Source organism: Trichechus manatus, unplaced genomic scaffold (assembly GCF_000243295.1).
Source record: "Trichechus manatus latirostris isolate Lorelei unplaced genomic scaffold, TriManLat1.0 scaffold00245, whole genome shotgun sequence".
NCBI lineage: Eukaryota > Metazoa > Chordata > Mammalia > Sirenia > Trichechidae > Trichechus > Trichechus manatus.
Window position 1 is genome coordinate 348,798 of NW_004444181.1, and position 12,785 is coordinate 361,582.

General features: G+C 44.8%; 1 protein-coding gene across 1 annotated transcript in view; it reads left to right on the plus strand.

Annotated features, from left to right (window-relative positions):
• KCNJ6 (potassium inwardly rectifying channel subfamily J member 6) overlaps positions 1-12,785 on the plus strand; it is a 384,976-nt gene that overhangs the window by 243,200 nt on the left and 128,991 nt on the right. Inside the window, exon 3 of the mRNA XM_004389437.3 lies at positions 6,324-7,244. Coding sequence (XP_004389494.1) covers positions 6,324-7,244 — 921 coding nt within the window. The remainder of the gene's footprint in view (positions 1-6,323; positions 7,245-12,785) is intronic.

The window sequence follows — 12,785 nt, forward strand, 5'->3', positions numbered from 1 at the left end:
CCTGAGACCAAAGTAACAGTCCCATGAAGTCCTCGTGGCTGGCCTCTTGCAGTGGCTGCTAGGCCAGCCACAGGGAAATTCACTGTGACACTGCCCCCTAGTGGCATTCTGTATTCCCATTGCTCCTTTCTCTGGATTTGAGTTATGATTTTCTCAGATTCAGGAGAAGCAAATATCTGTTTCTAAACTTCCAGATAAATGGGATGGGACAGCTTCAGATCCAGTCCTTTTTAATTACTTAGCTCTTTGTATGATGTTGTTGTTGTTGTTAGGCGCCGTTGAGTCTGTCCCAACTCATAGCAATCCTATGTACAACAGAACAAAACACTGCCCGGTCCTGCGCCATCCTCACAATTGTTGTTATGCTTGCCCATTGTTGCAGCCCCTGTGTCATTCTATCTCATTGAGGGTCTTCCTCTCTTTCGCTGACCCTCTACTTTACTAAGCATGATGTCCTTCTCCAGGGACCAGTCCCTCCTGATAACATGTCCAAAGTACATGAGACGAAGTATCGCCATCCTCACTTCTGAAGAGCATTCTGGCTGCACTTCTTCCAAGACAAATTTGTTCATTCTTTTGGCAGTCCATTGTGTATTCAATACTCTTTGCCAACACCATGATTTCAAGGCATCAATTCTTCTTCAGTCTTCCTTATTCATTGCCCAGCTTTCTCATGCATATGAGGCGACTGAAAACACCATGGGTCAGGGAGACTGTAGTATGATAAATGCCTTAAATCAGAATTCAGAAGAGTGTCTCAACGTTTTGTTTGAAAAGTTCTTTTTTTTTTTTTCCCCTGATTATAAAGGTGATATAAACTCATTCTAGAAAATTTGGAAAAATCAGAAAATTTAAGAGGAAAATCAAAGGCACCCATAAGCCCATCACCCAGAGTTAACCTGTTAACATTTAGGAGGGTTTCCTTCCAATCTTTCAGCATATGCGTTGGAGATCTTACAGCATACTTCTATACCGTTTTTCTCAGTTAGGGTTCTTTATGACATTAAAAATTCTCAAAGTCCTTTTTGAATATTTTCTTAGACATTAGAAGTTTCACCTATAACATTCATACATAATTTAAAATGTAAAATTTTCAACAAGAGAGCATTCACAATTGGCCATAGCCACTTCGTCAGCCTTCCCTGCAACAAAGCTGAACCTGGAATGCCACAACATCATTCCCGTCATTCAGGGCCCTGGCTCCTTCCCACTTGTGGCTCTGCCATCTGCCAATATTTCTTTTTGGTTAAATTTTAACATGAAGTTATTTTTCACCTCAGCTTTTGTTGTTGTTGCTAGGTGCCGTCAAGTCGGTTCCAACTCATAGCAACACTATAGGACAGAGTAGAACTGCCCTTTAGGGTTTCCAGGGAGCAGCTGGTGGATTTGAACTGCCGACCTTTTGGTTAGCAGTCGAGCTCTTAACCACTACACCACCAGGGCTCCTCACCTTAGCTGGTTCTATGTAAATTGATCCTCTGACTAAAGGAGAGAGAAAGAAAAAGAGAGAGAGAAGGATAGAGCTAGAGATGAGCAGAGAGAGAGAGAACTGGCTTTTTCAAGCAGGTGTACATTTATTTACTCTAGGGCAAAACTCAGGAAAAAGCTCTCAAGTAACAAGTTGCCAGTGGACACCTACTCAATAGCGACTTCATGTGTGTCAGAGTAGAACTGTGCTCCTTAGTGTTTTCAATGGCTGATTTTTTGGAAGAAAATCACCACGTCTTTCTTCTGAAGTGCCTCTGTGTGGATTGGAATCTCCAACCATTTGGTTAGCAGTCAAGCAATGTTGTGGATTGAATTACGTCCCCCCAAAAAATGTGTGTATCAATTTGGCTGGGCCATGGTTCCTGGTATATTGTGTGATTTTCCTATATGTTGTAAATCTTGCCTCTATGATGTTAATCAGGGAGAATGGGTGGCAGTTGTGTTAGTAAGGCAGGACTCAATCTACAAGATTGGATTGTGTCCTGAGGCAACCTCTTGAGATATAAAAGAGAGATGTGAGCAGAAAGACAGGGAGACCTCATACCACCAAGAAAGCAGTGCCAGGAGCAGAGCGTGTCCTTTGGACCCGGGGTCCCTGCGCAGAGAAGCTCCTCGTCTGGGGGAGCGTTGATGAGAAAGCTGACAGAGAGAGAAAGGCTTCCCCTGGAGCTGATGCCCTGAATTTGGACTTTTAGCCTACTTTACTGTGAAGAAATAAATTTCTCTTTGTTAAAGTCATCCACTTGTGGTATTTCTATTTTAGCAGCACTAGATGACTAAGACAAGCACCACCCAGGGGCTTCCCAGTAAACCCTCTAAATCCTCAGAGCCCTTCCTCCCATCCTTTTACACATTTGCACAGCACTTCACAGTTAGCAAAGGGTTTCCTTTGCATTATCTCTCGTCAACCCATCTCCAGCATTCCACATGGCCACAGCGTGGCCAGGAGGGCCAAAGCCACAGCCTGTTCTTGAACTGGCCGTGCGAGGCGAGGGTGGTGAGAAGGTGTTTGTGTGGTTGGCTGTGCAGAAACGTGGAGAACATGTGTCTGCTCTCCTAACTGCAGCTGGGCTCGCCCTCCGGAGCAGCTCAAAATGCTATTTGGAAATGCAATTCAAATCTCCCTCTTACGTTCACACCTGGGATTCCAAAAAAGAAAGAGAAGTTAAAAGCCATCGTTAACATTCCCTTCTGTGTTTCCCTTGCAAACATTTGCATGCACACCAGGAGGGTACTGCTCCTTGCTCAGACCTAGAATGGCTTGTTCTCCTTCGTTCAGCGAAGCTCTGGCCACAGCCACAGGGCTCTGCCCCTTCCCTCTTGTTCAAGTCCCAAACCCTGCCCACTCCGCACCCCTCCTCCTCACTGGCCTTTGCTCTTCTTGGTCCTTTGGTGCTCCTACTTTAGTCTCTTCTACTCTCCAACCAGAGTCCCTGCGTGGTGCAGTTAACACCGTCGGCCACTACCCAAAAGGGTGGTGGTTCGAGCCTACCCAGAGGCACCTCGGAAGAAAGTCCTGGCGATCTCCTTCCAAAAGACCAGCCATTGAAAACTCTGTGGAGCACATTTCTACTCTGACATACATGGGTTGTCATGAGCCAGAATCCACTCGACAGCAATTAGTTTGCTTTTAGTTTTGGTTTTTCACTCTGCACCACTCCCTCGTTTCACTGGCTTTTTTTGGTTTCTCTCATCTGTGCCTGTCCCTCCTTCCAGCCCCTGTGCCACTGGAGACAGCCTTGCCTGCCCGTCTCCCCGTGGATGCACCTTACCTGCAGCCACAGCCCCACCTGCAGGGGTGCCACTTACCTGAGGTTACCTCCTAACCGCACTCACTGGGAGGCTTGGCTTTCTTTGCTTGCTTCCATTTTTGTTTGTTTGTAAAAGGCACATAAATAGCATATGCATTTACATTTTTGCCCTAACATCAAACACAACTATTCAATTAGCCACATGCTAATTCTCACAAATACCAAACTCAAACACTCCGTCTTCGCCTTTCTTAGACACTCCCTGCTCTGTCCCTTAACCAGTCCCCCGATAATTCTTCTATCTGCTTATAGATGTCAGTATTTCTGCCCATAAGACTTCTGCCCAAAGGCTGGAGATGATAACCACCAGAGACCAAAATACATAACAGCTCAAACAACCATTTTGTTGTTGTTGTTTCTAGTTGGGCAGCAGGTCTCTACCATAACTCAGGGATCAGCCTTCTCCGTCTTGAGACTCATCACCCCCCAGGACTCCTTATCCATTCCCAGAGGGCAGAAGGGGCAAGGGCATTGGAGAGGTCAGTGCATCCTCTATTCAAGGCCTTGGGCCAGAAGAACACACACCACTGCCAATCACAGGCCACCCCCAAGCACAAAAGAGGATGTGAATGTGATCTAGCCATGAGCTAGGAAAAGGAGGAAAAGGACTTGGGGGGATCTGGAACCACTGGCAGTCTCCCCAGCAAAGCCCAGAACACTTTTCTCTACCCACTCATTACCCTTTCAAACAGGTTTCTCGGGTTCAGGGCAAATGACTCCACTTCAGTTGCAGTCAAACCAGAAAAAGGAAAGGGCTTCAATATAAGGGATACAGATTTCCTCCAGAACATTTTTAAAGTATGAATTGTCGCTAAAGACTGCTGAGGATCAGCTAATCTGATGAATTCTCTTTTGCCTGCAAATGGTCAAGTGCTCAACTACTAGCCTAAAGGTTGGTAGTTAAAACGCACCCCAGAGGAGCCTCGGAAGTAAGGCCTGGTGATCTGCTTCCAAATGGCCACAACCTTAAAAACCCTACGGAGCAATTCTACTCTGCGCACATGGGGTCGCCATGAGTCAGAATGGACTCAACGGCAGCTAACAATGACAACAGCAATCTGACGAACTGTCTTCTGCCACGTTAGGACTAAGAGAGCCCAGGGCTTGGGGTGGCATTGGCACTGTCAGGCAGCTGACGGTGATCAAGGCAAGGGTGCACGCCAGCCTCCTGTGCTCTTGAAATGCTCTTATGGGCAAGACCTCCCAACCCTGTGGAGCTCCAGCCAGAGGTCATCCTACATGAAATCATACTTAGAGACTCTAACTCCCACTCCAGGCAAAATTAGCAGGGAGCGCTCGTACATGACCTTTCATGGCCGAAAAAATGGCCCTATGAGAGGGAGGTGGTAGCTGTGAGCAGGGGCATTGAATTTGACCTCCATGCAAACACTCTACCCCGCCTCCAGCTACTCCCAACCCAGCTGCCTCTCTCTGACTCCTGTCCCTAGTCTGTTCTAAGAAGGAAAGAAAGCAAAGCTGCTCCTTTACAAGTTAGGGGCTATTTAGGGTGTTGATCTAAAAATCAAAGCTACCAAACACAGAAGCAGCCTCTGCAGACCAGAGGCTGTTTCTTCCTTGGGCTGAAACATAAAAACAGATCTATGGGATTGATTTTTAAAGAAACTAACCAACCGTAAGAAAGGTCAATGTATAAGTTAAGTTGGTACCACTCAGGTCCCGTCTCCGGCTATTTCCTTATTCAGATAAATGATGTTTTCTCATCCGACTGCATTTCTCCTTTAACCAAGGGGAAACCGTAGTTATTATAGGGGAAATTCACGGCAGAGTCAAAGGACATAGAATGAAAGGCTGAGGGGAAGAAATTGTTATGAAACTTTTAGGAAGCCTTAAAATTATTGGCTGAACAAGTCATTTCATACAGTGGCTTACATGTATTTAATAGGAGGATCAATTCCAAATTTCCCTGCGCACTCAGATTCCAGGGGAGTTTTCCTAATGCATTGTTAAGTAATGATTGTGCCAATGTATTAATCATGAAGGTCATCAGGAAGAAAATACAGATGTGAAATGTTGAGGCAGAAACCAAATCAAATGTATAAACACACAAAAAGAGAGAAAATACTTTCCAACACTTTTTTTTTAACCTTTACATCGAATCGATCATTAAAGCACAATGCATACGTATGTACCATCAAAAAACAAGAAAATAAAAAGCCTGACAGTTGACTGGCAATTCACAGAGCTCACTTAAAACACTGGAACTGAATATGAAAACAAGTCACAAGGGAACACTTATTACGTGTCTGTTTCATGCCAGGCACTGTCACATGTGTGGTTTCTTTAAACCTTATGACAACCTTATGAGTTGGGTTTTGTGACTATCATTTTGTAAATGAGGAAACTGAGACTTGGCAAATTTAGACAGCATGTCCAAGAGCCCACGGCTGCTAAGTGATAGAGCAAAGATTGCCTGAAACCAAAGATGTCTTGTTTCCCCCAGAGCACACTGCCTCTCCCACTCCACGCATGGCGGTTAGATGTATCAGCTGACGCAGCAGAAACTTGCCAGCAGGAAGACAGTGTATCAGCAGTAAGCTCTGTCCTGAAGGGAAGGGTGGTGAAGTATTTACACAAGCTAGATCACAGGGTGCAGCAGTCCAAGTCAACTACAGCTCTCGAAGGATGATGCCAAATCAAAAAGGCTTCATCTACTGTCAGTAAAAGGCCCTGGGTGATGCAGACGGTTAAGCGCTTGGCTGCTAACAGAAAATTTGGTGGTTCAAATCCATCCAGAGGCACCACAGAAGAAAGGCCTGGCAATCTGCTTCTGAAAAATCAGCCATTGAAAACCCTATGGAGCACAGTTCTACTCTGCACACATGGGGTTGCCCTGAGTCTGAACTGACTCAAAGGCCAGTGGTTTCGTTTTTAGTTTACTTTGTCAGTAGATACACAAATGGTATTTTTGTGTTTCACCACCATCTGCAAAAATACGTGATTTCCGTGATCCTCAAAGAGCCAGCATTTCATTTGGGCTTTCTTTTCTTTTCTTGAAACCATCAGCTAACGTCCTGGAGGGGGACTCCATGGATCAGGACGTGGAGAGTCCTGTGGCCATTCACCAGCCAAAGTTGCCTAAGCAAGCTCGAGACGACCTGCCAAGACACATCAGCAGAGATCGGACCAAAAGGAAAATTCAGAGGTACGTGAGGAAGGATGGGAAGTGCAACGTCCACCATGGCAATGTGAGGGAGACGTATCGCTACCTGACTGATATCTTCACCACCTTGGTGGACCTCAAGTGGAGATTCAACTTGTTGATTTTTGTCATGGTTTACACAGTGACTTGGCTCTTCTTTGGAATGATCTGGTGGCTAATTGCTTATATCCGAGGAGATATGGACCACATAGAGGACCCCTCGTGGACTCCTTGTGTCACCAACCTCAACGGGTTCGTCTCTGCTTTCTTATTCTCAATAGAGACAGAAACCACCATCGGGTATGGCTACCGGGTCATCACGGACAAGTGCCCAGAGGGAATTATTCTCCTCTTAATCCAGTCTGTGTTGGGGTCCATTGTCAATGCATTCATGGTGGGATGTATGTTTGTAAAAATATCTCAACCCAAGAAGAGGGCAGAAACCCTGGTCTTTTCCACCCATGCCGTGATCTCTATGAGGGATGGGAAACTGTGCCTGATGTTCCGGGTAGGGGACCTGAGGAATTCCCACATTGTGGAAGCTTCCATCAGAGCCAAGTTGATCAAATCCAAACAGACCTCAGAAGGGGAGTTCATCCCCCTGAACCAGACGGATATCAACGTAGGATATTACACTGGGGATGACCGTCTGTTTCTGGTGTCACCGCTTATCATTAGCCACGAAATTAACCAACAGAGTCCTTTCTGGGAGATCTCCAAAGCCCAGCTGCCCAAGGAGGAACTGGAAATTGTGGTCATATTAGAAGGAATGGTGGAAGCTACAGGTAAGACTCATTCTATGTTGGACTATCTGTGGGATAGTTGCTCGTTTTAAAGTGTGGACTAACTGGATATGACGTTCTTATTTACTACAAAATATAAAAAGCTGACCCTCACCCACTATTGACATCACCCGTTTGCTTCATGAAATACTATGCCTGTGTGTCCTATAATCTTAAGATTCTAACCATTCAACTTTTAAAACACCTTTTGGAAAATAAATTAATGAACATTAAAAAAAAAAAAATTTACTATATTTAAAATTTCCAGATATTTATTTACATTAAAATTTGGTCTCTCTCTAAAACACATTTAAACTTGCTGTAAAACATTGCTATTCTAAACGCCTGGGGTTATTTATTACAAAGCCAGGAGGAAGAAGGTAAGCCTTTCGAAGGAAGCCTGACAAACTGCTTTAATAAAAATGCAATTTCACCCTTTCTTTGGGAGCCATTTGCAAGACGCATAGCATGCTATATGCTGCGTTTCATTTATATCAAGTGAACACCTGGCATTTCTCTCCACACTCCACCTGCTAAACCCCCAGTACACATAGCAGACCCGGTAAATAACTCCAGTAGGAAAGAAGAAAACTGAAGACCCATTCATCACAACCCCATTGTCCTTTCTGCTCTTGGCTAGTCATTGGTGTGTTTTTGGGAAGATGATCTTCCTCAAAATAGAGAACATATTCTGTTTGTACTGAAGTCATTGGTTATTGGTATTCATTCATATCTGAACTTTACGTGTGCTACCCTCCCAACAGCAAAGCATGTTCTGCCCGTTTATCTGTAATATCCCACAAAACAGAGCCATAAACTCTGACTTAAGCTAAGAGTAGGTATCAGTATAAACTAGAACCCTAATTCACTAACTCCTTTACTGTTCTACTGAGTTGCAGGTATTTGCCTTGGGATCTAGTATTATAGAATATGTTGTTGTTATATACAATTTGTGCCATTGAGTCAGCCCCTGACTCACGGTGACCTGAGGCACAACAAAACAAAATATTACCCTGTCCTACAGCATCCTTATGATTGGTTGTAGATCCAACTGTTGTGATCCATAGGGTTTTCCATGGCTGATTTTTGGAAATAGATCAGCAGGCCTTTATTCCTAGTCTATCTTAGTCTAGAAGCTCTGCTGAAATCCATTCAGCATCACAGCAACACACAAGCCTTCACTGACGGGTGGTGGCTGCGCGTGAGGTGCACTGGCACTTCCTGTACAGAAGGTGAGAATTCTTCTTTGGAATGATCAATTAACCACCACTGCATCTTTATATTTAGTTACACAATCTGCCCTTTAGTGCTTTTTGGTCTTCACCTTGAGTCTCAGGGTTGGTTTATATCATCTGAAAATGCAGCCGCAGAGTCTTCATCAACACCTAACCCCAGGCATCCTTCGCAAATGAAGGGCACTGGTCTTACATTCCTGCCTCCTTGCACCCAACAGGCGAAGCCATGACTACAAGCAAATTTCTCTTACAGTGGCATAAACTTTTGCAATAGCCTTAAAAAATGTAGCAAACAATGAAAACGTTGAGTTAAAGACTGCAAATGGAGCTCAGTGATACGAGTCTTTTTTCCATAGAACAAAAGGAACACGTCCCTAATCAGCTGGGCTTTCACACATAGCCAAATGATCGCTGTCAAATACTAAATACATGTTGCAATTGTTAGCAGGGGCAAGCTGTATCTTAAGCCCGACTTTTGGGGGTTTTGCGGCATGGCTATGTGTGAGTGCAGAGGATGGGGGTGGAGGGACTGTTGGGGAGGAAGAAAACCAATTGCCTTCGAGTCGATTCTGACTCATGGTGACCCCCCGTGTGTCAGAGTAGAATTGTGCTACATAGAGTTTTCAGTGGCTGAGATTTTGGAAGTAGATCACCAAGCCTTTCTTCTAAAGCATCTCTGGGTGGACTCAAACCTCCAACCTTTCAGTTAGAAGCCAACTGCATTAACTATTTGCACCACCCAGGGACTCCTGAGGACGAAGAACAGGGAGGAAATTCATCCAGCAGGAACCTCTGTCTTTTCACACAGACCGGAAACTTCAACCTCGCTGAGCACAGGGACTCTGGGTCCCCCCTAGTGGTAGCCACTGAGGTACAGGCTCTGGTAATGTAAACTGACCGCTCTGGATGCGGTTTTTATATTAGATTCTCACTATAAACTTTCCCAATAGGACAAGAGGGAGAGAACAGTGGACAAATCTTGCTAACGTTGCATCTTTGAGCTGAAGAAACAAAAGTCACGGGAGATGTAACCTCTGGTTACTGATGTTAACCTGAGCTTCACATTGCAGGAGCTCAGCATTGTGTCCCCTCAACCCAAGGCCCTCTCAAAAATAAAATAAATTAATATGAAATCAGTAAATTATCTTCGTGATGTGCCTGAATCAGAATGCTCCTGGGGGCAGACCCTGTCTTTCTGATGGTAGCTTGTAATGGGCGAGCCTTTCCAAAGGGACAAACATCATTTTTTTGGTAATTAGCAGTGATACTTGCCTCTGAGCAGCCAGTGGCCTTTCCATCCCTTTCTTAGAAAAAACTGGGTAGGTGCCAGCAAAAAGGATCAAAACTTTCACCTTCATTTCTGGGAAAAGGAAATCAGTACTAATTTTCAAGGAGTCCCTGGGGGGTTGCAAATGATTAACATCCTCAGCTGCGAACTGAAAGGTTGGAGGTTCGAGTCCACCCAGAGGTGCCTCAGAAGGAAGGCCTGGTGAACTACTTCCAAAAATCAGACATTGAAAGCCCTATGGAGCACAGTTCTACTCTGACACACATGGGGTCACCATGAGCCAGAGTCAACTCGACAGCAACTGGACTGGACTTATTTTCTAAAAATTAGTTTTCTAATTTCTGGAAAGCAGAGGGAAGGGGAGGGATGTTCTAGAAAATTCTGGGGGCATCAGTGGAAACTGGGCATGTGTCTTGCTCCTTTCCTGACAGAATTGGTAGATATCTGATCTCTAAAGATTTCAAGCGGTACTTTTTCTTTGTGAATGAAAAGCACAATTGGGATTTATGGGCATTAAACGGGCCCCCTGGGGAAAAAATGCTTCCATATATCAAAGTCACAGGCAAAAATAAATGTAGGCCAAATACACGCCCGACGAAAGCAAATCCACTAGCTTTGTAGTGCTGGGTAGGATTTCAGGAGCCGTGAAAGCTGCAAGCCGACACAAAAACGGCTTTCGCTTTGGTCGTTACTTCGTTCAAAAATGTCTTCTTTGACCTTAAATTACTATGCTCACTGATCTCAATCAGAGGGCCTTTTTCCAGGATGAGTTGCACGCTGCAACCTCCAGGCAGCAGCCTTCTCCTCTCTCGTGTGTAGTTGGTACACTGTGATCCCGACATGGTATCTTCCGGAGGTCTGGGTTGTCCCGCGGTCCTTCCGTTGCTGGCTGTTCACGCCCATGCGCAGTGGTGCTGCGATGTTGCACTGTTATGGGTTGAATTGTGCCCCACCCCCCCACCCCAAATATGTGTTAGAATCCCAGCCCTTCTGCCGTGGATGGAATTCCTTTTGAAAACAGAGGTTTCTCTGTTATGTTAATGAGGCCATATCAGGGTAGGGTGTGCCCTAAACATAAGCACTTCTGAGTGATGTGAGGGGCAGCGTGGACACAGAGGCGAGCAAGCACACGTGGAAGGAAGATGTTTGAGGATGGCTAAGAAACAGAGAATGTCAGTGCTGCCCGCCCCAGGGCTACAGATGCTGAGAGAGACAAGGATCTTCCCCCAGAGCCTCCTGAGACAGAGGGAGAGCCTTTTCCTACAGCCTGTGCCCTGAATTTGGACTTACAGCCTCCAGAACTGTGAGAAAATAAATGTCTGGTCTTTAAAGCCACCCACTTGTGGTATTTCTGTTATGGTAGCACCCGGAAGCTAAGACGTGCATCATGTTCCAGTACCAGCTGCACTGGGGCAAGCCTGCTTTGTCCGGGAGTTCAGAGTCAGGTTCGTCTCTAGAAAATGGGAGTAAGCTCCATGAAGGCAGGAAGCAAGCCTGCAGGTGCGGGCCCTAGGCCCCCCTCACTCAACGTGCCCTCTGACCATCATAAGGGACGGCTTGGCGTGGTCCCACCTGGAGTCAGAAGAATGTTTGTGGTGACCTCTCAAGAACCTTCCAGTCATGTGGTTCTATTTTTGAACATGAATCACACCCTGGAAAAGTCTGACACCAGCCACCCAGACATCTGGGAGCTGGCCATGTCTCATCCTGCAAATATTTCTGAAGGGGACCGTTGATGTTCCTGACACATGGGCAATTTTGAGATAGTGATGTTTACAGAAGGGTTCGTAGCTACGTAAACAAACATGCTCAGCAGCTGTGGCAAATGTGCATTAAAATAGTAAAGCATTCATATAGACTTATTTATAGAGGGTAAATTGATCGAGAGGCTAGATGACAGCCACACGGAGCTGGGCCCCTGCCAACCCAACTCTTACTATAGCCTTTCTGATTGATGAACCTCCAGATTTATCCCCAGCGATTATGCAACTGTGCCGGGCAGCCCTTCCCGGCACCTTGGCAAATGTGCCTCCTGAGTGTGAGACCCTGTTACACTCTCTCTGGATATATATACATACACTTTATATATTATGGAAAATATAAAACTTATACAAAAGTAGACAGAAGAGTATAATTAACCCCTGTGGACTCATCATGCAATTTCAATAGTTGTCAACACGTGGCCAAACTTGTGTCATCTATATCCCCACTCACTAACTGCCCCCAATTATTTGGAAGTAAACCCCTAACATCATATCACTCCATTTCAGTATGTATCTCTAAAATATATTTACTCTTTTTTTTTTCTTTTTAAAAAATAGCTTTATGCAGGTAAAATTGACATATGGTATATATAAAGTGAAATTCTTGATTAGTTTTGGCATCTGTACTCAACCATGAAACCATCATCACAATCAAGAGAGTGAACAGCTCCATCACCCCCCAAAGTTTCCTCATGCTCCTTTCTTGTCCCTTTCTCTGCCCGTCCCTGCCTACCCCCATGCACAGGGAGCCACTGCTCAGCTTTCTGTCAAGATGATTAGCTGACATTTTTCTAGTGTTTTATGTAAATGGCCATGCAGTATGGTCTCTTTTTGTCTGGCTTGTATGACCCAGCATTATTATTTTGAGATTTATCCATACCGATGCATTTATCAACAGTTCACCTTTTTTTTACTGCTGAGTAGTATCCCATTCTCTTTTTAAAACATACCTATAATACCATTGGAGTCCTGGGTGGCACAAACAGTTAAGTGCTCGACTACTAACCAGAAGGTTGGCAGTTTGAATCCACCCAGCAATGCCACAGAAGAAAGGCCTGGTGATCTACTTCGATAAGATTACAGCCATTGAAAACCCTATAGAGCACAGTTTTACTCTGACACACATGGGGTCATCATGAGTCAGAATCAACTTGACGGCAACTGGTTTGGTTTTTTATAATAGCATTATGACACCTAAAATAATTAACAATAATTCCTTAAGATCCAGTATCTAATAAGTGTTCCCACTTCCAATTTT